General features: G+C 40.1%; 2 protein-coding genes across 6 annotated transcripts; both read left to right on the plus strand.

Moving 5' to 3' along the window:
* The first annotated feature begins 2,943 nt into the window (after nucleotides 1-2,943).
* LOC115785014 (arf-GAP with dual PH domain-containing protein 1) lies at nucleotides 2,944-7,270 on the plus strand. Of its 2 annotated transcripts, XM_030736446.1 has the most exons (11): nucleotides 2,944-3,168; nucleotides 3,637-3,767; nucleotides 3,960-4,051; nucleotides 4,265-4,353; nucleotides 4,462-4,571; nucleotides 4,667-4,813; nucleotides 5,055-5,138; nucleotides 6,205-6,267; nucleotides 6,373-6,450; nucleotides 6,656-6,884; nucleotides 6,987-7,270. In XM_030736446.1, the coding sequence occupies exons 1-11, from the start codon at nucleotides 3,081-3,083 to the stop codon at nucleotides 7,013-7,015; spliced, it is 1,140 nt and encodes a 379-aa protein (XP_030592306.1). In that variant the 5' UTR covers nucleotides 2,944-3,080; the 3' UTR covers nucleotides 7,016-7,270. The 2 variants fall into 2 exon arrangements, with proteins under 2 accessions (XP_030592306.1, XP_030592314.1); XM_030736454.1 differs by lacking the exons at nucleotides 6,205-6,267; nucleotides 6,373-6,450.
* A 1,915-nt stretch (nucleotides 7,271-9,185) lies between these two features.
* On the plus strand, nucleotides 9,186-23,186 carry rhot1b (ras homolog family member T1). 4 transcript variants are annotated; one of them, XM_030734884.1, is made up of 20 exons: nucleotides 9,186-9,690; nucleotides 10,731-10,789; nucleotides 10,994-11,075; nucleotides 11,173-11,216; nucleotides 11,305-11,358; nucleotides 11,509-11,561; nucleotides 12,815-12,923; nucleotides 14,016-14,117; nucleotides 14,255-14,353; nucleotides 14,459-14,567; nucleotides 14,685-14,805; nucleotides 15,022-15,106; nucleotides 15,587-15,732; nucleotides 16,305-16,405; nucleotides 16,541-16,671; nucleotides 17,215-17,298; nucleotides 19,211-19,333; nucleotides 19,444-19,646; nucleotides 21,124-21,246; nucleotides 22,904-23,021. In XM_030734884.1, exons 1-20 carry the CDS (start codon nucleotides 9,654-9,656, stop codon nucleotides 23,019-23,021), a joined length of 1,983 nt encoding a protein of 660 aa, XP_030590744.1. In that variant the 5' UTR covers nucleotides 9,186-9,653. The 4 variants fall into 4 exon arrangements, with proteins under 4 accessions (XP_030590744.1, XP_030590753.1, XP_030590762.1 ...); XM_030734874.1 differs by having other exon boundaries at nucleotides 9,206-9,665; nucleotides 22,904-23,186; XM_030734893.1 differs by lacking the exon at nucleotides 21,124-21,246 and having other exon boundaries at nucleotides 9,186-9,665; nucleotides 22,904-23,186.
* The last annotated feature ends 2,246 nt before the right edge of the window (nucleotides 23,187-25,432 follow it).

The following is a 25,432-nucleotide window of genomic DNA, read 5'->3' on the forward strand; positions in this document are numbered from 1 at the left end:
CTGTTCTTTGAAATCGGTACCAGTGCACCTATTCATTTCTCAGGCATCCTCTCACTCTCCAGGATTGTGTTAAACAATCTGTTTAAGATGTCTACTGCTCTCTCCTAGACATTTCCATACCTCCACATGTATGTCATCTGGACCAACTCCTTTTCCATTCTTAATCCTCTCCATAGCTGCCCTGATCTCCTCCTTATTAATTATCTGCACATCCTGATTCACTAACTTTCCTCCATCTGTCTTCCTTTCTCTCATTTTCTTCATTCATCAGCTCTTCAAAGTACTCTTTCCAACTTCACAACACATTCTCTTTACTCACATTTTCATTTGCATCCTAAATCACCCTAATGTGCTGCCCTTCCTTTATAGCAGCCATCACCAATAGGCGGACCTCGGTCCGGATCCGGACCGAAATGATGTCTCAAGCAGACCCGAACCTAATACCAAAACAGAAATAACCACTTAATTAAAATCTTGTTGAGCGCTTTCTGGTGTACCGGCAGCTTTTACAGTCCTTACGGTAGTAGTGAAGCGTCCAAGGAAACCCACTGACCAATTGCATGCGAGTTTGGCTATACCATGTGATACCACCAAGCTGGTTCCTGCCGGCTGGTAAGCTTTGTAACAAACAGGGTTATTATAGTTAACGAAAACGAACTAAATAATGAAAACTGAAACTGAAAAAAACATTTTCAGTAACTGAAATAAATAACATTTATAATTAAAAGCAAAAAACAGTATTGTGAGTTTACAAAACTAACTAAAACTAACAGAAATTATAGATAAAATGACCTTTGTTTTCGTAATTTTATTTTTAAAAAAAAACCCTTGTGGATTCATATGAAGTCATTTTTTTTCCCGCTCTAACAGTTTAAGCTGGGAGCGCCATCGGGCAACTGTGTGCGTGCGTATGCGTGCTCACCTCATCGGTCCGCAAAGTAATGGCAGCGATCTGCCGAGAAACCGCACTGATCCTTCAACGTAACCTGATGTGCACCTCCGGAGAAATCGAGCTACGTGTCGGGTCCACACAGCCCACAAGGTTGTGATTAACCTGTTCAGTCCTTGTGCGTTTCTGGCTACTTTTTGCTGCAGTGTTTGAATTTATCACTGAGAGAATAACAATCAGGAATAATAATCAAAGCATCAATATAAGGACTCACAAATGTCAGCAAATTCCTGGAGGGAGACTGCTGGAACTATCGCAATGGACGTGAGGAAATGAAGAAAGTGAAAAAACAGGGACAAATGTTTGCAGCCAAAAAACAGAGCACAAAGAGCGAGGACCAAAAAAGTCCCAGCCGGCACATAAAACATCAGCACGCGACCGCAAGGTAATTAACACACACAATCCAGCTACACAAGCAGAAATGGTTGGCCACTTAAATAGGTTGTGTACAGAGGCGCAAAGCTAGCTCTCCGAGCAGCTCCAAACCAGAAGCAGCTTCATGTGGTGAGAACATCAGGATGCAGCTGGATTTGAGCTTTGATTCCTTCAAAAGTTCAGTTTGTTTTTGTCCAACATTCGCTGTGTTCTGATGTTTTACACCACGTGTTCTGCACTGACGCTGAAGTTTGTTGTAGAGTTTATATATATATATATATATATATATATATATATATATATATATATATATATATATATATATATATATATATATATATATATATATATATATATATATATATATCTCAGATTAAATAGTTGGACTTCCGGACCTTGGCCTCATGAAATTTTGTCTGACTGGACCTCTTTAAATTTTATTTGAATACCCCTGCTTTATAGCTTCATGCTTAGCCAATTGATACATGTCCTTTTCTCCTTCCTTACTTTCCACATACAACTCACTATAAGCCTTTTCCATTGCCACCCCTGTCTTTGCTGCACACCTAGCCTCCCAGTACTCTTGTCTACTTTCTTCATCTTTTGCTGACCTCTTCCTTTAAATACTTTCCTGTACTCTCCTTGTTCTCTTTCCTCTGTCCTGGCAGTTTTCCTCACCACTTCAGCTGTACTTTTACAGTCAACTTGTAACTCTTCCCTACCATCCAGAGCCTGTCTCAACTTTTCCCTGAACAGTGTGCAACATTCTTTCCACTTTAACTTCCACATGATCAAACAGAATCTGCATCATGATGCTGCTGTCATTTCTGTCAGAACTTTCATGAATACTGTATCTATATGGACAGTTTTTCCCCTTCTGATTAGTTTGAAACTCTATTCAGCATTAAAGTTGCAGCAATTCTAAATACAGTTACGAAACTTTACAGGTGTGCAGCTGGGGCCAAGGTGAAGGTTGAGTTCGAAGGGTTCAGTGACACATGGACCCTTCCTGCATGTTTCACTGTTCTTTTCTTAATACATTTGAATCACCCCTCCTCATCTTTATCTGCTGTTGGAAGACATTTGCACACATTATAGCCATTTTATTAATATATATTCCCAGTGGAGGTATTTTCATGTGATGCATAAACATATATTTTCAAAGATGGACATTGTCTGAGAACTCACTGGCACTGTGGCTACTGCTGCTCTAGTTCCAAGAAGATCTTACAGTTTTTTTCAGTTTGAAAATGTTGTAATTCAACCTCGAAATTCAAAGCAAATTAATCCTACTCAAGACAACAGCAACAGTTAAATTTACATGTATGACATAGGTCTGGCTATTTGTAAAACTGGCACATAAGCAATGGAGCTATTCCTAGCAGCTTCCCTCTTTTTTCTTGCTGCAGCCGACCTTTACTTCGAAAACAAAACATTCAGTCTCACAGCTTTCTAATAGCTACAAGCCTGACAGCCTAATACTGTAAGTCAATCACTCAGTAACAGAGTGACGTATGTTTCACTTCCTTTCTCTGTTATTTCTGGATCTCTGCGTTTGTGTGCAGAACAATATACTTCATGATGCTGCCTTGCTAAGAGGAAATGCTGGGGCACTGGCCACTGAGATGCTTTCACCTGTTACAGGGCAGAATAGCTCTGGACTGTAAAGTGTGTAGTATCAGTATGGAGTTACTACCTAGTAGATGTTTTGTTTGGATTTGACTGTCAGTCTGACAGAAGCGGAGGTCCTTGATCGATGGCCAGTTTGGAAAGAAATAACAGAATTCTGCTCGATTTGGTGCAACAGCCGGGTAACAACTTGTGTGCTGACTGTGGAGCTCCTGGTGAGTACAAGTTTAGTCAGCAGATTAGCACTGATAGATTTTCTTTTTCCTCCTCAGAGACTTAAAACATTTTTTTTTTTACCTGATTTCACTGCGTAACAACAGCCTATATGACTAACCCATGTATTTGATTGACAGTACCATGTCCAAAATAATATTTTATAACCAAGTAAAACTCCTACATGAACTCTCAGAAAGGGAAGAGAAAGCTGCTGCATATGGTGGTATGAGCTCATTGTTCCTCCTTTATTTTCCACCACTTTGGCACCGTCACTGACAAGGAGAGTTAATACAGTGTGTACCTGTGTGAAACGAAAGCAGAGATTGTCTTTTATTCTACTAACAATAAATTATTCGTTCTCTTTTACCTTTGTATGTTATGGTCTGTACGTGGCTCATGTCATTAGTGTTTGCACTGTATTTAGTTCCTTCTTACAGAATAAACACTGCGATCATTTTTGCTCACAGACCCTGACTGGGCGTCTTACACTCTCGGTGTCTTTGTGTGCCTGAACTGCTCAGGGATGCATCGTAATCTGCCCTCAGTCAGCAGAATGAAATCCATACGGCTGGATCACTGGGAAGATTCACTAGTAGAGGTACTGATTTTTAGCTTGTATTCATATGGTTATGGATTAAATTTCATTTATTATTCCACCATTGCCTCCAGATAATTTCATTCTTCATTTTAACAGCACATATTGTATGACTATCAGACAAATAAATCATAATCTGAATTTATTCATAATGTAGACCCCTTCATTTTCAAATTTCACATTATGTGGTTTCAGTTCATGCAAGAGAGGGGAAACTCTGCAGCCAAAGCTATTTATGAGAAATGCATCCCCGTCTTTTACTACCAGCCACAACAGAATGACTGTGCGTAAGTAACTTCCACTGCATTTGGCACCCATTCACTTCATTAACTCAATGGAAGTGGGAAGTGAAGACTCAACAGTCTGTTTAGTGAATGGGAGTGGAGTAATCATGTTTCTCAGGTAGAAAGAGGAACAGTACATAAGTGTTGAGGCTGGGTAAATGTAAACCTGTCACAGGTCTACACATTTTCACTGACTTGTATTTTGCTTACTTTCAGTGTACTTAGGGATCAGTGGATACATGCTAAGTACGAAAGAGAGGAGTTCACAGGAGAAAACATGTACTTTCAAAAAGTTTATAGTGCAGGTAATTGCCCTAAAATTATTCTAACAACAACAAAAAACTCAGCATTTGTTTTCCAAACAGAATATAACCTGCAGTTTATGCTTCACCTTTTTGATATATCTACTCCAGAACTGTTTGAGGCAATGCTATGGAAGAAAGGCAAAGACAACAAGCAGTTCCTTAAATGTACCTTCTTGCTGTCGCAGAAAGACTTCACCCTCAGATACTTCAAAGAGGATGTGAGCAGTTCTTTTGTCATAAGACACGGTTTACAGCTGTACAAGCATTCTTTAGCATTCACCGGTCAAATACCTCTTTTTCTAATCTTACCAAGTCCAAGGTTCCCAAAGCTGTTATCAGTATGAAGGATCTGAATGCAGTTTTCCAGCCTGAGAAGATTGGTCATGCTAATGGTTTGCAGATCTGTTATGTGGAGGATGAACGCTCGAGGAACCTTTTTGTGTACCATGAGAATGGGCAGGTGAGGACAGCTGCTGTGGCACAAAATTTGCTCTTAACGTGTGTTGATTTGTTAAAATGTAGCATGTGTAAATTCCTAATAGAACCTTCTACCCGATGTTAGAAAAAACAAAAATCAGTGTAATCCAGTCTCAGCTGACCTTCCCAGATGTACCCTGTATGCTGTTTTCCATCCCATTATGTACCATTCAAGACAATTCTTTTTCTTCCTGATATACTTTTTTGTGTTTGACCTCTTTTAGGTGATTGTGTCCTTTTTCAATGCTATTCGGGCAACGCGCTTGGCATACCTCCTGAAGAAAAACCCCAGTCTACAAGAAAAAGATGTGAGAGAAATTTTCATTAAATCATCAGCTATTTAACTCTCCTTTATCTGCAAGCTAGTGATGTTTATAAAATGTAATGAAAGCAAAAATCAGAGGCAAATAAACACAATTGTGTTTTTAAAAAAAATCTGACTATAAAAATGGACTATTGTCATACTTCACAGGGCTGGCGTTCCTCTAGCTGAATAACTCTTGACCTTATTACACCAGACAAACCGCTGAGCTCTGGATCCGAACTATTTCTGTATATGACTATACAGACCTTTCTAACTTTTTCTTGCATTGTCTGCTGTATCGTGAGTTTCTCATGGTACAGCAGACAATGAACCAAACAGTCAAGATGTGACTGAAGTGCAGATTTCCAGCTTTATTTCAATGGTTTAGCAAAAACATTTGCGCAAACTTACATTTGGTAGCTATTCAATGGAACTCTCAAATGAGGTCCAAAGAGATGTTGATGAAGTCTATACTCTCTGCTCAGGTTCAGTCAAATGCTGCAAATCTGATTGGACAGCACTTCATAATACAAATGGATAATGACCCATAGCATACTGCAAAAGTAACCCAAGGTAACAAAAATGGGATATTCTTCAAGTCAGTTACCTGATCAGTCCAATAGAGCATGTTTTTCATTTATTAAATACAAAACTAAAGGCAGAAATACACACAAACAAGCAGCAGCTGAATGAGGTTGCCTTAAAAGGTCTGGTAGAGCATCTCAAGGGAGGAAACGCAGGATTTGGTTCAACACTTCAGGCGGTCTTTGATTGCAAAGGATTTTCATCCAAGTATTGAACACAATCCTTATATTTAATATGATTTTAGTTTGTCCGGTTACTTTTGAGCCTCTGAAAATGCAGGACTGTGTATAAAAATAGCTGTAATTCCTAAACAGTTCCTAAACAGGATTATATGATTATATTCATTATTAATTCAGGTTTGTTCATCCTTTTATGCAAATCAAATATTACATGTTTAAACCCATACAGAGTCAGGGTTGTATAATTTTGGTTGTGAGCTGCTTCTGTTGTTCAGTTCACAGTATTGTCCGTGCTTCTTTGCACAGTTAATCCATCAGCTAACAACACACTGCCTGAAGGAGGGGTACATGGAGAAAACTGGTCCAACGGTCTGTCAGCTATCTGAACTTTTACCTGAATTTATTGGCTCCATTTACTTTTAGTTTACCTGCCAAACTAACTGGATTAGTGTGTGTTCCTTTGTGTGTTTTCAGCAACGGGAGCCATTCAAGAAGAGGTGGTTCACACTGTGTTCATTGAACAGAAAACTTCTATATTTTAAATCCCCGCTGGTAATGAACAGAGATCAGAAACAGTGTCTAATATCTTTGTGAAAAGCAACTGCCCAAATAAATAAATAAATGACCCCAGAACATCAAAACATACAATTTACTGATTTATTTTTAATTAAGATATTAAAAACAAATTCTAATGCTCATAAAATACAGTCAATAATCATGACACACCCATTTCTTTGCATCTTGTTTGCACTGTTAGGATGCGACAGAGCTGGGCTCCGTCTTCATCGGCACGGAGAGCCACGGCTACTCTGTTTCAGAGAGCAGCAGCCGCAGCACGAGAGGAGGCCGGTGGCGCTGTGGGATCATGCTGGAGACTCCGGAGAGACAGTTTGTGTTTATGTGTGAGCTGGAGCAGGAGCAGGACGAGTGGATAGTGGCTTTCAAAAAGGTCATCTCTCAACCCATGACACCAGAAGACTATGCTAGTAGGAATTTGCTATTCCATGTATTACAATGCAGCAAATGTGCTCCTTTGGTTGTAAAAAAATATATATATATTCCTAATTCTTTCTCTCTTTGATATATAGATGAGGCCAACTTGAGGAGAGGAAAATGAAGGGAACAGTTTTACAGGCTGGTTTGCAAGGAAATCTAAGTACCCAGACTTGAAGCATTTCTCCAAAGAGATGTACCCGAAGCTGTCAGTGTGGCTAAAAAAAAAATGCATACAGGACTGCCTGGCACCCCAGACCAACAATCGACTCTAACACTTATTGTCTACCATCTGGAGAAGCTACCGTCACTGCTTAAATGTTGTTTCTCTATAAGATCCCTGCACATTAAAAGAAGTGTCTCCTGATTTTGCTGCACTTTTGCTGTAATTAATGTCAGCATTATTTTGTAATACATTATAAAGTCACTAAAACCAAACACTGTATTTATTAAAATAAAGACTTAAATTGCATTTTTGTAAGTATTTTGTATTTTTTGTTAACTTTAATGTACTCACATAGTTTTTGTTTAGCTGTCTGTGGATGTGTGAAACTCATAATTTAAATAAACTTGAGCTTACTGAAAGTACACCAGAGAACTTCCTGTTTTGACAGTTTTACAGTAACAGTTTTAATAGTTTACCAACAGTAGGTGTGCAGTACTCTGTGTGTGTGTGTGTGTGTGTGTGTGTGTGTGTGTGTGTGTGTGTGTGTGTGTGTGTGTGTGTGTGTGTGTGTGTGTATGTGTGTGTGTGTGTGTATAAACAATTTACTACTGGTCTATGAAATATTCAAGCATTAAAAAAAGGGATGAACCATTGTTGTTTCAACATGTAACACACAACTTAGCAAAGAACCAATTTAATTTTAAACTGTATCTTTGTTACTAGCAGCCTGACACAAAAAACACACAATTTGTTCCCATTTCTTTAGCTCATTGATATAAAAAATGCCAAAGAAAACACAGTATTTTTGCACCAACAAAGTGATTCCCAAAGAGCTACTGACCGAAAATTTGGCATATCTTAGCATTGGGCGCAGTGTGTCCTTAATAAATATGATGAAACTGGACAAGTTTAGGGCAAAAGAAGAAGTGACACGCCTAAAAATCTGTCTACAGCAGACAAACAATATCTCAAAGTCGTGCCCTTAAGAAACAGCACCTGAGAGATGCACCTGGCCTTCAGTTGATCCATCTACTGTTCACTGAAGATTCAGAAATGATCTCTATAGAAGGGTGGCTGTCAAGAAGCCATTCTTAAAGAAGGGAAACAGGGAGAAAAGGCTGAAGCATGCCGAATTCCACAAGAACTGGAGAGTCAGTTCAGATTGTGGTCAGTATGTACAGAGATGATCGGGCGATACAACAGCTGTCTGTAAAATACAGTCATGGTCTGTCATGGTTTGGAGCTGCAATTCAGCCAGTGGTTTTGGGGATCTTGTCAAAATTGAGAAAAGCACCATCATATTTGGAGCATGTGACTGGCAACAACTTCTTTTTTCAGCATGACAATGATCCCAAACACACTGCCAATGCAGTAAATGCATACCTGGATACAAAAAACACACAATGGACACTATCAGTGTCCAGAGCCTGGACCTCAACATTACTGAAGCAGTGTAGGATCATCTTGATAGAGAAGGGAACAAAAGGCAGCCAGCATCCCAAGAAAAGCTTTGAATGTCTTCAACAAGCCTGTAGAACTATTCCTGAAAGTTACTCAAAGAAATACAAGAAAGCAGCTTAAGAGAGTTCAGGCTGTGTTGAAGAATAAAGGTGGTCATACCAATTATTGACTTTCAAGCTCGTTAGAATTGAACAACTTCTGTTTTCTCCTTATATACAGTATGTGTTTCCACATTTTTCAATGAACTGCTGCACCTATTCCCCATTTTCCTAACAAAATATGAAGAAATGAGGGATAGCTCAAGACTTTTGCCCAGTACTGTGCATCTATAGTACACATTAATGCACACGTGTGCAAAATAGGCCCACAAACCATCTCAATCCAGCCCCGATGTCCTAAAAAGGAAAACTAAATCCCTTATCTGTGTCAGTATGGCCCCCTTACGGGGGAAAAAATGTCCCCCGGTGTCTCAAAGTTTCAACGTGCTGCTTTTAATTTTCTTGCCTCCAGATGGAGCCTTTTGACAGGAATTCAAAGACAAATAAAGCTGTAAGGTGGCTCGCTCCGCACCATTTTACGAGTACCAAAGAAAATATTCCCGAGCTGCCGCGAGCTCACAAACAGGCTGTAGTCTGCGAGTTAACAAAACAGCGGAGCTAAGTCTGGGCTAAGATCTATGTCCGCATTCAAAGTCACGGATTAATGTCGCACTTCTTGAGCGAGTAGATAGGATACTTTTTCCGGACCTGTGCGGGCTCATCTTGCCTTCACGCACCCAGCTGAACAGAGGAGGGGCGTGGCCGAGAGCTAGCAGCCGACTGTGTGGTAACAGTCAAGTTTGTGTGATTATCTGGCTGATCATGGTGTCAGCACTGAATGCTGCCTGTCTGCACGGTGGAGTGAAGTCAGAAAAATAATATTGTGTGGGCTAATCTGGGCATCTAACGGTTCGTGAGGACCTCTAACGGTATGCCGTTTGCTTTAAAGCAGAGCAAACCGGGGCTGAAATGCGAACGTAGCCGTTAGCAAGCTTGCCAGGCCGCGGAGAACTGGCTGGCTGTATCCTTCATCCATACAGGAGCATAAATGTTGCACACAGACCGATCTGCCGACGTGGTTCACAACGCCGGAGAAGATGCGCAAAGACGTGAGGATATTATTAGTGGGAGAGCGTAAGTAAAGCTGTGTTTACTTATGCGTCCGTTCACTGCAGACTCAGCTTTTAGTGCTCACTTTGAATTGCACTAATGCTGCCAGACAGCTGGGCATGTGATGCTGAGCAGGGTCTTCATCATGATGGGCTCTGTTTTCACTTCAGGCCACTTGTCCTGCAGCTGGTTTATGTTACCTTCTGTTTTTTTTAGTTATCTGTATCTGTTATTGCAGCTTATTTTGGTTAGGCTATTCCCTGTTGTTGTTGTTGTTGTTGTTTTTTAGAGCAGTTAGGCAGTTTTCTTTTCCATTATTTACCTAATCTCAGTTAACCTCTTTGATGTTGCACAGAGGTATTGTAGTCTGTTTGCCCCACTTTCACATGTGCACTGCACTGAACTCATTGCACTTTGCAGAGAGAGTCTTTATTGCAGCTAAGCCAAATATGTAGATAAAAACAGTTTTTAATATTGTCCTAAAAGCTCCTTGAAACTTGGGTTCTGTCAGGTGACCTCTGCCTGTTAAACACCTCAATTACTGGAATGTCATGTATATTTTTCACATTGAGGTTATGTCTGTGCAGCAAGAAATACTTTGGTTTGTCTCCACGTTTTCTGAGTTTAAGGCTAAATAGAATATTTGTAAACTTTGTTATATTGTTATATGTTTATTCCATGTTTCTGTTGCAAGAACTGTTTATTATCTGCCTGGTGATCATCTTTAAGTTTCAGTAACCATGCATTCAGAGATTGGCACTTTTTTTTTTTGAGCAAGAATCTCACAAGAAATGAGAGACTTGTAAAGTTGAGCCCATGGTCTCCCTACTCAAACATGAAGGCTATAATTGATGGAGCACGCATCTTTTTTAAATTAAAAAAACATTTTTTAATGTCTACAACAATGTGTCTCATTGATAATGAATTTTACATTGAAATGAATAAATAATGCTCCCACTCCCCAAGCACTCACATTAATTCTAATGAGTCAGTGAGCCAGTGTGAATCAGGGTTTGCTAAACGCGCAAAATATGTCACTTAACTGACTCTCCCTCCATCTGCAGCCAAGGTGGGGAAGACGTCTCTCATCATGTCTCTGGTCAGCGAGGAGTTCCCGGATGTGGTATGAATAAATTCTTATTATTTCAGAAACTTGATGAATATCTGCCTTTGCGGAGCCTGGAAATCATCCCCCTCCCTGTTCCTGTACCCAACTGGGGTTGAATCTGCACTCTGTTCACCTTGTTTTGCTTTATGGTTTTAGCACCATTGATTTGATTGTGTTACTGAAGCTCTGTAGCCAGCTGTAAACATCCCTGTGTCCCAGGTTCCCTATCGAGCTGAGGAAATTACCATACCAGCCGATGTCACACCGGAGAGAGTTCCCACACACATTGTGGACTACTCGGGTATTTGAAGAACATTACTTTTTTTGTGTGTGTATGTTATAAATAAACAATGGGAGTGTTCTTGTTTTACTTGAGCAAGCTTATCTTCCGTTAACAGAGGCAGAGCAGACAGATGAGCAGTTATTTCAGGAGATTTCCAAGGTGAGTCCGTGCGTTATGCTTTGCTCAGTTAAAAGTTTTTAGGGTCATGTAAAAGCATAATGTTGATCTGGATTGATCTCTTCTTTAGGCAAATGTGATTTGCATTGTCTACTCTGTCAACAACAAGAAATCCATAGAGAAGGTGAGCTGCCTCTGCTGCCAGAATTTGCATATTTATTTTGTATATCAGTTAAACTGTATAACATGTAAGGCTCTGGTGTGACTGCATGATACAGGACTTGTCGCTCTGAACTGAGAAAATCTTTTATCATATCTACTTATGTTTTCATAGGTGACGAGCCACTGGATCCCCCTCATTACAGAGAACACAGACAAGGACAGCAGGTGTGTAGAGAAATATATTCTGGGTTTTAGTTTGTCAGCAATTACGGGGAAAGATGGGGACCTAATTCTCAGTTTGTGGCTGTGTGCGTCACAGCGCAGTCGGCTGCAAAATACTAGGTTCTGTAGCAGGAAGCCAACCATGGAAATATTCAGCTAGTGTTTAAAATGATGACCTTCAGTCACAGGCTGATGTGATTTTTTTTTTCTTCCTCCCAGTGTCTTCACTGTAAGCAAAAAGAATTACTTTACTTTTTAACTCATGGATGCTTTATTAGGTACACCTTGTTAGTACCAGGTTGGATCCCTTTTGCCTTTAGAATTGTCTTAATTCTTTGTGGCATAGACATTCCTCAGAGATATTGGTCCATATTGACATGATAGGATCTCGCAGGTGCTGCAGATTTGTTAGCTGCACATCCATGAGGCTCTATCAGAATGAGATCTGGTGACTATGGAGGCTATTTAAGTGCCATGTTTGAGATGATTTGAACTTTGTGACATGGGTAATACTGTGGTCATAAAGAATGGACACGGTCAGCAACAATACTCAGGTGTGGTGTTTAAACTATGTTCCACTAGTATTAAGAGGCCAAAGTATGCCAAGTAATATCCACCCACACCATTATATCACCATCAGCCGCAAGTGTTGATACACAGCTGGATGGAGCCATCCTTTCATGTTGTTTCTGACCCTGCCATCCGAACGTTGCAGCGGTAATCGAGACTCATCCAGCCAGGCTACATTTTTCCACCCTTCAACGTTCATTCACAGTTGTGCATTCAGAGATGTTTTTCCTGCATCTTGCCTTCCTATCAACTCGAAGCAGTCTGACCATTTTCCTCTCACCTCTGATATCAACAAGGCATTTTCACCCAGAGAACTACTTCTCTGGATATCTTCTCTGTTTTGGACCATTCTCTGTATGCCCTACAGATGGTTATGTGGGGAAAATCCCAGTAGATCATCAGTTTCTGAAATACTCAAACTGGGCCGTCTGGCAACAAGAACCATGCCACATTCTGTCACCTTTTATTTATTTATTTTTGAACATTCTCATGCTCAGTTCAGCAGGTAATCTTGGCCATATGTACATGCCAGAATGCGTGGAGTTGCCGCCATGTGATTGGCCGAACATACATTTGCGTTAATAATTTGAACAGGTGTACCTAATAAAGTGGCCAGTGAGTGTATCTCAAGCTGGGATTATCTCTTAACATGTTTACATTTTGTACTGCGGTGTCGGTGTGTCCAGGGTTCCTCTGATCCTGGTGGGGAACAAGTCCGATTTGGTGGAGCACAGCAGCATGGAGACCATACTTCCGATTATGAACCAGTACAGTGAGATAGAGACTTGTGTTGAGGTGAGTCACCACTCTGCTTACTACCGCCATCATTTCTTAACAGTAAAACATTGAATTACAAGTTGTAAGAACAATCATCTGCAACTGAGTATTTAAATAGTTTGCCTCAGACACAGATTTGATGCTCAGGAAACAAGTGGACAGTGGGGTCATTAACACAGAGGGATGTCAGTGTATGCTATTTCATGCTCTTTAAACTGAACTTAAAGAGGGGAAGAAATGCACATAATAGTAACTGTTGAGCAGAAATTTCCATCTTTACAGGAACAAAGAAGAACAGCGTTTTTTTTTTTTTCTTCTTCATTGTGATGACGTCCATCATTTTTTAGTTAGTGTTGCTTTTGAGGCAGATTAACAGACGTCTCATTGAAACAGTTAAATTATCAAAGTTTTGCGCATGTTAGTATGGAAACAGAATTGCTCATCGCTGTCTTGCTTGTGAACGCTAACCTAATTTGTCTTGTTTTATTCGTACTAGTCCTGTGTTTGATTCCCTTTTCATACTTACTCAAAATTGTTGCATTTCTGAACGTGTATTTAAAGCAAGGAAGAAGACGAGCACCTGAAAAGGGCCACAAGTTTAACCCGTAACCTGTTTCGAACTTTGAATTCAATGAATGAACTGAGCACACCAAACTTCAACTCCCTGATTTTAAAAAATTTAAAAAACCCCAAACAAAGCCTCCCACCTGTGCTGTTTCTGCTGAGTTCACTTTAGCACCTCCTGACACCTGTTTGGGTTTTTTTTCCCTTTTTCCAGACTGGTTAATTAGACCGGGCGCACCACTCAGACAGATCCTGCGTGTTAATACCATGTCTGGCAACTGCTTAGAGTAGCTTTCGCACACCACAGTATACACAAGCACACACCCACCCACACACACACAGGGAGGTAAACAGGGATGACCCTACTTTGGCCGGACTGTTAGCAGCACAGTGCCGCATCTGATACTTGTGTATCGGATCAAGAAGCCTCACCCTGCATATTAATGGGGCTTTCAAATTAAATGCTACAGTATTAGAACTGCATTACAGCATTGAACAGCATGCATATATGTGAATGCATGTTTCCTTTTTCTTTATTATTTGTAGTGTTCAGCGAAGAACCTGAAGAACATCTCAGAGCTTTTCTACTATGCCCAAAAGGCAGTTCTCCACCCCACAGGTCCTCTGTACTGTCCAGAGAAAAAAGATGTAAGAATAAATATACACTGTGTGAATTTCTCTCCTCTCTTTGAGCTATTCAGTGTTCTCTGCTTGTATGGATTTGAACTCTTAGCAGAGTGTCATTTTGTTTTAAAGAGCGTTTGATTTGTGTCTGTGATTTTCAGATGAAGCCACTCTGTGTTAAAGCTCTCACTCGAATCTTCAAAGTGTCAGACCTAGACAACGATGGAATTCTCAATGACAACGAGCTCAACTTCTTTCAGGTAAACTGGCTAAAAACGGAGGTATTTATGATATTGTTTCTTCCTTTTGGTGGGAACCCACTTCCTTATAGCTAATTAAAATAACATTTGCCCGGCTGCCCGTAGCGGACGTGCTTCAACACCCCCCTGGAGCCCCAGGCATTAGAGGATGTGAAAAATGTGGTGAGGAAGAATTTGATTGATGGAGTGTGTGACAATGGCCTCACTCTGAAAGGTAGGAATGATTGGACTGACCTCTTTCTGATGCTTATATATGTACAAGCATGTGTCAGAGTATTCGTCATGGTGGGATTTCTGTGATTGTGTTTTTTTTTTTTTTTTGCCTCTCCAGGATTTCTGTTTCTCCACACGCTGTTTATTCAGCGAGGACGCCATGAAACAACCTGGACAGTACTGAGGAGGTTCGGATATGATGATGACCTCGAGTTAAATCAAGACTATCTCTTCCCTCCGTGAGTCTTACTCTGACCTCTGAGCAGCTACAATAAAATGTCATGTAAAAATCTGCTTCTGCTTTTGCACTTCACCATATTTCCATTAAGCTGGTTTGTGGCACTCTGTTGAATCATTTACTTCCTTTTTTGCTTGTTTGTTATATGGTTAAAGATGCTTGTGTTTATCTTACGTGTTAAATATGAATATACAGTGGGTTATTTCTCCCTCTCCAGATTGAAAATTCCCCCGGGCTGCACTACTGAGCTCAACCACAATGCCTACCTCTTCCTCCAGAGCGTCTTTGACAAACATGATAAGGTACAATCCTGTACATCTGGTTCTGTATTTACCTTAGCCTCCACCCTGATGAGACATATACAAGAAGTTGCTGAGCACTTAAGAAAATACATTCCCACAGTCAAGTGTGACCACCTGCTGAGGTGTGATGTAACTCCTTGCTGCCGAGGAGGGATTGACACGGAGAATTAGCCACGAGGTTAAAACGAGAGTCAAAGAGTGAAAGTGGCAGCTTGTGTCAAGATCTGCTTTCTGTCATAGTGATTAGTGTCCTGCTGTGAACGCGTGCTTCAGGCTGTCATTTTTGTTTTCTCAGGTAGAACTGACAGGCAGCAAGCTTAGTCAGTTCTTTTTCTGAAATCAGTTAAACTAGAGCAGTTTGTTCAGTTTACATTCACCTACACAATCCTACAGGGAATGATTCCTGCCGAGTGCACCCTGCTCCTTACATAGATGCAGCTCTCCTTTCTGTGCACAGTAACTGATCCTTGTGTCTGTTAGGACCGTGACTGTGCCTTGTCACCAGAGGAGTTGAAGGACTTGTTTGATGTTTTCCCCTACATGCCCTGGGGCCCAGATGTAAATAACACAGTTTGCACTAATGACCAGGGCTGGATCACCTATCAGGGGTATCTCTCACAGTGGACGTAAGTAGACATTAAACTGGTGTCCACGTTTATATGTTTAGTATTGAACAGTTTCTGCTTGTGGGTTGCTCTGTTGGTAGTATTCATAAAAGATGATCTAATGCTGTACACTGATCAGCCACAACATTAAAACCACTGACACCTGAAGTGACACTTCTTCTAGTGCTTTTCACCACACTTCAAAAACTGCTGGGAAAAAGCTAGGAGAACATAACAAAGTCCAAAGTGTTCATGTGGTGTCCACACTCCCAAACTGAGTATGCATCCGCAGGATCTGCCAAAACAAGCCCAATTAATGGAGGTCCCACCCCACAACACGTATAACCCTAAGGATCCACAGTCAACGTCTGTGACAGTCACTACAGGAATCATCCAGAAGTCCTGTGTCCATGCCCTGATGTGTCAGAACTGTTTCCATGACACGAGGGGGAACTACAAAATATTAAGCTGATGATTTTAATGTTGTGGATGAACTGTGGATAATAAACCTAAAGGAGGACCTTTACAATATTACTCACATTACTCTCCAATTGCCCAGTCTGTGTTTTACCTTCAGCTTGCCTTTTGTTCAGGTTAACAACTTATCTGGACGTCCAAAGATGTTTGGAATATTTGGGCTACCTTGGTTACTCCATAATTGCTGAGCAGGAGTCCCAAGCATCAGGAATTACAGGTAAATTCTACGATGCCATCTTCAACAGTTATCACGATGTAGTTGTGCATGGAAGTGACTTTGTTGAGTTGTGCACAGTGGCTGTCTTACCTGATCCTCTGATACCCGTGTTTGTGTGTGGTTTGCCTCCTGCAGTGACCAGGGATAAGAAGATTGACCTGCAGAAGAAGCAGACTCAGCGCGGCGTCTTCCGCTGTAATGTCTTTGGAGACATTGGCAGTGGCAAGAGTGGCTTCCTCCAAGCCTTTCTGGGTAGAAACCTCATGGTAAGCAGAACTAAATGCCAGCACAGTCATCCTCTGTCCCTGGATGTAAGAGTCTGGGTGCAACATTTGCAGTGCTGTCAGCAGCAGCACTCACAGCAAAGCTATTGAGTGAGCGGTGCACATAGGCATGGAGTCTAATATTGAAGAGGGAACTGAACTAAGGTGTGCCATGATGATCAAAAGGGTGTGTTGGATTTGTAAGTGGAGTATATTATGTGAGTGTAGCAGTTGGTTTAAAAGGGGCTGCCTGAATCAGAATGCAGGCTGTGCCATTTAACTGAAAATGAATGAATACTTTGCCATAAAAGATGCTTTGCTTTGCTCCAGCTGAATCTGTGTTTGCTCCTTCATAAACGTTTCCCCTCTGTGACACAGCAAGGATCAAAAGAATTCCAATGAAGGATTAAATTAAACTTCTTAATCTGGCAAATTTGGGATTATTCCAAATATAGATTGAAGTAGATTCTTTCCATTGGTGCATGTAGTCAAAATGTAACTAACATCACGTTTTAATTAACACCGCCACCTCTTCTGTCTTCTCAGCGCCAGAAGACGCTAAAAGAGGAACACAGGTCCTACTATGCCATCAACACAACATATGTTTACGGCCAGGAGAAATACCTTCTCGTGAGTATCAGACACACTGCTTTAATTATAAAAACACATAAAGGTGCATATATTTTATGACCTTGCAGTGTGGACTCTGTCTTCCATGCAGTTTTTTTTTTTTTTTTTCTCCATTGGATATAAAACTACTGAAATTAAAACTCAGACTTGGCACTTTAATGTAGCTCCTATAATTTTATTGCAGTATATATGAGCTGACCTTCAGTAACAGTCCAAATACTTAGATTCTGTACTGTGTATGTACCACGATGTTTTGTATGTGAGGTTGTCAACTGTGATCCATCAAGGCCAGCTCAGCTTGAGGTTGGCTGTTCTTAGCTCACTCTAAGTAAGCTACTTATCATGTTCGCCTAATGCTTTTGTCAAGCCAGCATTTGTACTTGCTTGACAAATGCATTAGCACTGCTGTGCCTATTTTGGCAAAGTGCAAACACAGTGCACGTGCTGTTAGACTACAGAGCAACAGTGGCTGTGAAGGTGTAGGCAGAAAGATTGAATATCTCCGTTGTGGCCACTTTTCAATGGAAAGATTTAGCAAATGAATGTCAATAGTTGAAACAGTATTGATTTGCACATCGACTGCACTGTTTGTTTTGACAGTGGTTAAAAAGGTTCACCCTTCAGGCACTCCGTCTGTCCTGCATCCACAGTGAAGCACAATAACTCTGTTTCTCTTGGCACTTACAGACAGCTGGAGAACAAATAGTTCATGAGTGTGATTCAGTCTGTATTGTCCTTGGATGATTGTGTGCTTGTCGTGACTTCAGTCGTCATCACAGTGACTTGGGTTAGGATTTGTGTTTGAACTGGTGGGATACTTTTAGTTCACTCTTCCAGTAGTATTTGGCTTATATCCCAGTAATTTGTAAGATGTACAGTAAATCACAATATGTATACATTTATACCCTGTGTGTGTGTGCGTGTAAGTGAGGTCTGAACACAAAGTTCAACAAATGCCCCCAAACGGTAAAAACCATATTACATTTAATTTTGGTCATTTTTTTCCCCCCTATAATACCCTGTGCTTGTGTACCTCTGAGCTGCTTAAAGCACCGCTGCTATTTTTAGATTGCTCCCTGTTCAAATTACTCAACTTGCGTGCCTGCAATTTCATCATGGACATTAAACCTGTACAGAGAGAAAACAACGCCTGTGTCAAAGAAACACAACTTTGAGGTCTATGGGGCCCTCTGCTGATGTAAACCGCTTCTCTGACTAAACTCTTAGTGGAAGACTCCGGCCCTGGTCATTAGATCTGGAGCACAAACAGGAGAATGCTCGTTTTGTTCTGCGTGTTTTTAACATTCACTGGGTTGCACCATGAATCCGTCCACCAGGGTCTGATAGTCAACACAGAGTTGCACTGTAATATCCTGAGATGTCTGAGGGAGAACAGCACCATGTCTGTCCCTCACCAGTGCATTAAAACCACAGTTTCTTGGACAGTCTGTCACTGTCTGCTGATTTGTATCCCTGCAACTTTTCCTCTAAAATGAAATTCAAGTATAAGGGTTTCTGTTTTGAAACACTAGATGAGCTCCAACACGCATCCCAGACACGAATGCTCAAAACAGGACTTCTAGGAAGCAATCTGAAAGTAAGAATAGCACTGAAGGTGGTGCAGTAATGCCCAGTGATACCACATTAAAATGAGATCACCCAACCTTAAGTCAGGTATGGTTTTGACTTTTAACAGCGGCGTCACAGAACTTTATCATCGCACCTTGTAGAATAATGTATTTGTAGCAATTGCAGTAGGGATGTGCCACATTTATGACAAAATAAAGGAACTAAAGTTCAAACTCAGCTGTGCTCCTCCACCTTGGTGCATTTTAATTAAGAGATTTAGAAGAGAGTTTCTCCACTTATGGATTTTTTTTTTTTTTTTTTTTTGACCACCTCACCTCTCCAGCTTCATGAAGTATTTCCTGACTTTGACTACCTGTCTGACGCTGATATGGCCTGTGACATTGTCTGCCTGGTCTATGATGTCAGCAACCCTTACTCCTTTGAGTACTGCGCCAAAGTTTTCAAGGTAAAACCGTTTTTAGTGTTCACAATATATCCAAAGACAGACGACGTTTATCCACTTACAGAAAAAGTGCTATAACCATGATCATTCAATAATGAGTCGTTCTCCCTCAGCAATACTTCATGGACAGCAAGACGCCATGTATGATGATTGCAGCAAAATCAGACTTGCCGGAGGTCAAGCAGATGTATGGCTGCAGTCCTCTGGAGTTCTGTCGGAGGCACAAGATGCCACCTCCTCAGACCTTCACCTGTAGCACAGCCTCAGCACCCAACAGAGACATCTACACCAAGCTTACCACTATGGCCATGTACCCGTATGTATGCAGATATTTTAAACACCAACTTTATTTAAATGTATTGCTTCTGTACGAGACATATATTCACACGAGACTCCCCAAAGATTGCAAGAGGTAACTGATTTAAGAACATTGTGATTTGTAATTAATTCAAAGAAATCCAATTATTTCTTAGTTTTAACTGAACTTAATCCCACTTAGCTCCATTGTGTTTTACTGGAGGGCATTGTCTGAGTTTTACTAGAAGTTTTATAGTTCTGACATTCAGTATAGACCAAGGGTATTAGCTGACCAAATTACAATAAGAATTATAGGATAGGACTTGTAGAAAATATGTTTTTGTTCAAGATACTGTACCATTATCCTTTTGTACCGGGCACAAAGTTAATCTGATTTTACCACTACATTATTGATAACCCTTTAACTATGATATAAGGATATGATGGTGAGTAAAAATCATCACCCAGAAGAGGAAGTTTTTTTTTTTTTTTTAACTGTGGCTGTAATCTTGTAGCTTACTTGTTTCCTTCAAATGATTGTGTAAATTCTATATTACTTATGTTTGGTAATGTTTTGTTAAAGCTGCTGGTGCTGGGTGAGTTTTTAAAACAATTTATAGCATTCTTTATACCTCCCTCTGGTCTGGAAATGTGGACCAAATAGTCCTCTAAATCCTCAGTTATGGCTCCAAACAGAAGTTTCTGTGCTTGCTGGATGGTGGGGTCTGAGGTGATGAAGTAGCTGAGTCACTGAGTGCTAGTTTGCTGCTTTTAAATAAAGCAGTTTTTTTTTTAATCTAAAGTTTTAATTGTGTCTCCTGTACTCCTTGAGGATTTTCTGCCCTTTATGACCCAACAGCAGAAATTAATCTGATGGAGCATTGAATACTTTTTTTTTTTTTTTTTTTTTTCCTTTTTAATTTTCTAGCCCACTTCAGTGGTCTTTTTTCACATAGTTAAGATTAATCTAAGTGCACACAGTGCTGTGCTCTGTGTAATTTTCCAGGGTCCCCTCTGGGGATCTTCTTGCTCTCTACAAGTGTCAGTATTTGTCGTCGTGCGCTTCACTCTACATGCGTTAATGCACTTCGCTGGCCTCTGGACGTGTTGCTTTTAGTGATGCCGCTGCGTTTCCACTGTGGATACATGGGTCCCCTGCTGAGCTGTAATGTTGATCTCTCTCAGAGCCTCTCACGCGTGATGTCAGTCAGGATGCACTTTACAGTCAACACAAAATCACCTCACTGCACATTGTGCTATTATATAATTCCACAGACTTTAACTTTGTGACCGCCAACTACTCCAAATCTATCTCAAAAGGAGATTTAACCTTTAACCTTTTTTTGTCAAGCTGCCTCTCTTGTGATCTGAGCTACATTCGACCCTTTTAATGGTGGCGGCATCTTTCAGCTCCTAACTTTTTTTTTGTCCCCCTTGTGTTTGTTGTGTTTGTCCTATTATGTGTGTGTCTGTGTCTCCGCTGTGTCTCTCCTCAGCCACGCCCGGCTGCGCTGCATGTGCACCTGTAACCGGTGCACATTCTGCTTGTGTCAGAACTTCCTCAACTCTGAGCTGCTGCAGACGGTCAGGGCCAAACTCTACGCTGTCGTACTCCGAAGGTCGCTTACAAACTTCTCTCTTATCCTTATGCCTTTTTTTTTTTCTTCTTTCATTCTTTATTAAGTTACTGTTTTTGTGGTATTGTCATTTGTAATGAGACAGCTCAGCAGGCAGATTTCACCCAATGGAAGCAGTTCTTTCCTTCAAATTCTTAATCACTGAATTTGAGGATGCAAATGTCATTCCTATACAAATATACAGTAAAATACTAGATTACGTTATAGTTTAGCTCAATATTAGTGACTTTCATTTGGAACAACAGCAACATAAGGTTTTAGTGTTGCTGTAGATCTGTCTAAATGTATCTAGTGGCATACATAATGTTTGCTTGCATCTAATCTTGTTTCACTGAGGTTCCATCCTTTCATGCTGTTTTCTTTTCTACATTGCATCTACCTTTCTACACTCTAATGCAGTGTTGAACTGTTTTTCTTCCTCCTGGCATCTCTCTCTATGTTTCATGTTTTCGGAGCCATTTGGTTTTGTTCGTTTCCCTCACCAGTCTTTTTAGCTGTCATCATTTTTCTCAGGCTTTCTTTCTTCTTAATCGTGGTATTGCTTTCCTTTTATAAAGACTTCATCATACTGTCATTTTTTTTTTGTTGTTTTCTTTTCATTGTTTGATTTCAGTCCCATTGTCATTCTGTCGGTATCAGCTTTGCACGTGTCACTGTGCCTCAGCCGTCTCCTCTAACAGAGTTGTCACAACTCACTTCTGGTCTCGCTGTCTCATGCCATAACTATAATCCTCCAAGTCCCTCATCTGTTTGACTGGCTTTTGCTTCACTGTCTCCATATGTCACAGCTCTCTGCCTATTCTGTCATCCATTCATCAATATTTTCTAAATGTTTGTGTTAATTGCTTCTATGGGATCCTTCTTCACAGCTAATGTCACTACTTATTCGTTCTGTTTGGCACTTTTCTTTTAAAGTTGAGAGATAAACGGTGAAGAGAAGTAGTTTCATTTTTATTTAAATGTTAAAGAGGATGAGATGTATGTGAATCACTTCTGTCCTGGTAATGAATAATCCATGATCCTGTTTACACTTGGTTTTAAAATGCATTTTCTTGTGTGATCAGTCCCAAGTTGACTGCGTTAAATACAAAACTAAACAATCAACAAAACACACCAATCAGTCAAGCAACTTACCAGGGTCATCTGGGATACATTTGGCCTGTTTTGTATTGTAAATACTCGTGTGTCCTGATGCATCCCCAACAAAAACAAAACTGAAAAATATTTAATAAATTCAGGAAGTTGTGTACCTTTTTATAGCTTGTTCTGCAAACCTTTGCAGGTCACAAATGACTTTGTCCTGCCAGTCAGCAGCTGGAATATCCCAGTGCTAGCTCTCAATAAACAAATCTGGCTCCGGACTGGTGACAGACTGTTGAAATGACAGTGTGAAGGGGACTGTAAGCTCTTGTTCTTGTTCTTGTATGCCCTACAGCACATTATATTTTTATAAACCATTAATAGTAAAAAAGGATTCAACTGGTTCAGCCACACACCTGTCTCAGCTGCTTTAACCCAATCACCCAGAGCTCATTTTGAAACCAAGAGTAAACAGGGTATATGATACAGGAAATCTCATGTTTTTATAGTCTTTATATCCATTCACTCTGCATTTATGTCTCTACGCCCTGTTTAACAGACACGTCAGCCAAGCAGACCTGAAGAGCTCGACCTTCTGGCTGAGAGCGAGCGTTGGGGCCACAGTGTTCGCAGTGCTGGGTTTCGCCATGTACAGAGTGCTGCTCAAAACACGGTGATCCGCTGGCGTCCAGTCCATCCCTCATTACCCGTGGTACATAACAGCTATTTTGACCAGTCGGAACATTTGGTTTTCCCATATTCATTTTGTAAACTTTATGAAAATGTTCTCATGGTTCTGTTGCTTAAAGAGCCCCCCCCCCCCCCCCCTTTTTTTTTTTTTTTTTTTTGAAGAGAGAGATGTGCAAATAAGCAAACATTTAATTTTTTTGCATTTTCATCCCACTGTGTTTGTCTTCGGGGATGATTCAAAGAAATATTTAATTTTTTTACCAAATTGCTAATTTGCTTAATCTGTCATGTGCAAAGTAAAGATAATATATTTATATGAAAAAAACAAAACAAAGTTAAGCTGCTGGTTAGTCATGCTGAGTTACATAAATAGCTATTTTTTTGGTTGCTATCTGATTGATATGATGAACAATTTAGTGTCACATTCGGTACAATAAGGTTTGTGATGCATAATATATGCAATACAAGTAATTCTTTTGAAGAACATGTAAATACTGTATATAGCATAGACTGTGTGTACATTTGATTTGTTTGCATCCAGAGGGCCACATTCGATTCACATTTCGCCGCTGACTGCAGAGCTATTTAACAGCACAAACGTTGAGCATTCACACCTGCAGAGAGGAGGTTTTCCTTTTATGGCCAAATGCCTGGATTTACTTTAGTTTTTTTAAAAATTGCTTTATTTTTGTTTGGTACCTGAGCGGATCATTGTTATATCAGTGGCAGTGAATGTGTGAAACAAAAGGTCTGCTGTGCTCTCTCATGTCTTCCCATGTTGGTCACTTTATGTGCGTGTATGCAAGTGTTTGTTGTAAATTTACACCATATGGTCTTTTTTTTTTTTTTGGCGTATGCATGCTTCAAACTTTCTGATGACAATTTAGTGTTTTAACACTTACTGTAGGGGTGAAATAAACAAACAAAAAGACATCAATATTCTTTGTGAAGTACCCGGTGTCCAGAATCGAGGACTTTTTCGTCTCTCCTGGTTGCAAAAGATGCAATAAGCTATCTCTCGTCACTAGATGCTTATTTTTTAGCCAAATGCAACTACATGCTTCACTATTTGGTTTCTGTATTCATTCATCCCTGCCTTTCCAAAAGTTTACATTGAATAAATATCTCTGAAAAATGTAGTGGAATTACAGTATGGAGTGGAATTATTTTGAATTCTTCTGATTGTCGTCCAGAGGATTCTTAATCAGTGATGTGTTACTTATATGAATACACATTAAATTATTGAAAAGGAATGACTTCTTTATTGATGCTTTCATTTTTGGCATCTTACTACATTCAACTTTCCTCTTGTCCTCTTCTGGTCTCATTCTTCTCCAGATTATATTTAGTATGTAACAATGTGGATACAAAGTTTTCTTTAACACAAGAGGGCAGCGTTGCTTTAAAAGAAAAAAGTCTAAAACAAACGTGACTAAAACCAGATGGTGTGCTATGTTCTGTAGTTCTGACTCAAGTCTGTTTGTGTGTTTAGAGAAGCAAAATGCCAAGCCTATCTGTGAGGGGAGCAGGATGAGGACTGTCGAACACTTGTGAATAAAATTATACATTATTGTCCCATTACGTTGCTGAGATTACCAATTTATTGTCTTGGCTCATTAAATCCAGTTTTGCTCTTGAAGAAGTGGTCCTCTCCCTAAATTGAGAACCTCTCATTACAATACAGTAAAATCCAATTTAGAAATTGTGCTCATCATCCTGACTTTATAATTTAACATAATTATAATAAACATCCCTGCAGGTTTTGCTTTGGCGATTGAGAAATGATGGACTTTGTATATATTCATTTGTAGTACTTTATCGAAAGCTCTTTCGCAGAAAAGGGAAACGATATATTAGAGTTCATTTGTTAGCTACAAGAGCTGAAATATATACTTATAGTTTTGCTTTGTTAAAATTTCCCATACAAATATTAGCTTAATAATTTGAGTCAATAGTTAAATATCCCCCCCCATAAAAATGCATATAAATATTTACATGCCTTAATGACAGCATGCACCCATGCTGGAATGGACTCTACAAGTTTCTGGATCTAGTGCTTGGTGTCTTTAAGTCCTCAATGCGGTTGAGGTCAGGTGACCATCAGCAGAAGCTTTGAGATGTGTTTGGGGTCATAGACCTGCTGGAAAATGAATCCTTGTCCATGAGGACAGAAAATAGAGTTACTGGAAGTTTCTGAAGAAAGGAGTGCTGCTTCTTGGTGGATTCGCTTCACTGCAGGTGATTGAACTCCATGGGGGTATTCCCTGTATTCCCACCACTGCATTTCACTGTGGGTTTAATACACAGCAATATCTCATACTGTATGCTTTATCAGTTAATAGGCCCCCCCCCCAGCATCCTCTCCAAACCTAACTACATTTAAAGGGAAATTTAAAAA

The sequence above is a fragment of the Archocentrus centrarchus genome, chromosome 1, assembly GCF_007364275.1.
Source record: "Archocentrus centrarchus isolate MPI-CPG fArcCen1 chromosome 1, fArcCen1, whole genome shotgun sequence".
NCBI classification, from domain to species: Eukaryota; Metazoa; Chordata; class Actinopteri; order Cichliformes; family Cichlidae; genus Archocentrus; species Archocentrus centrarchus.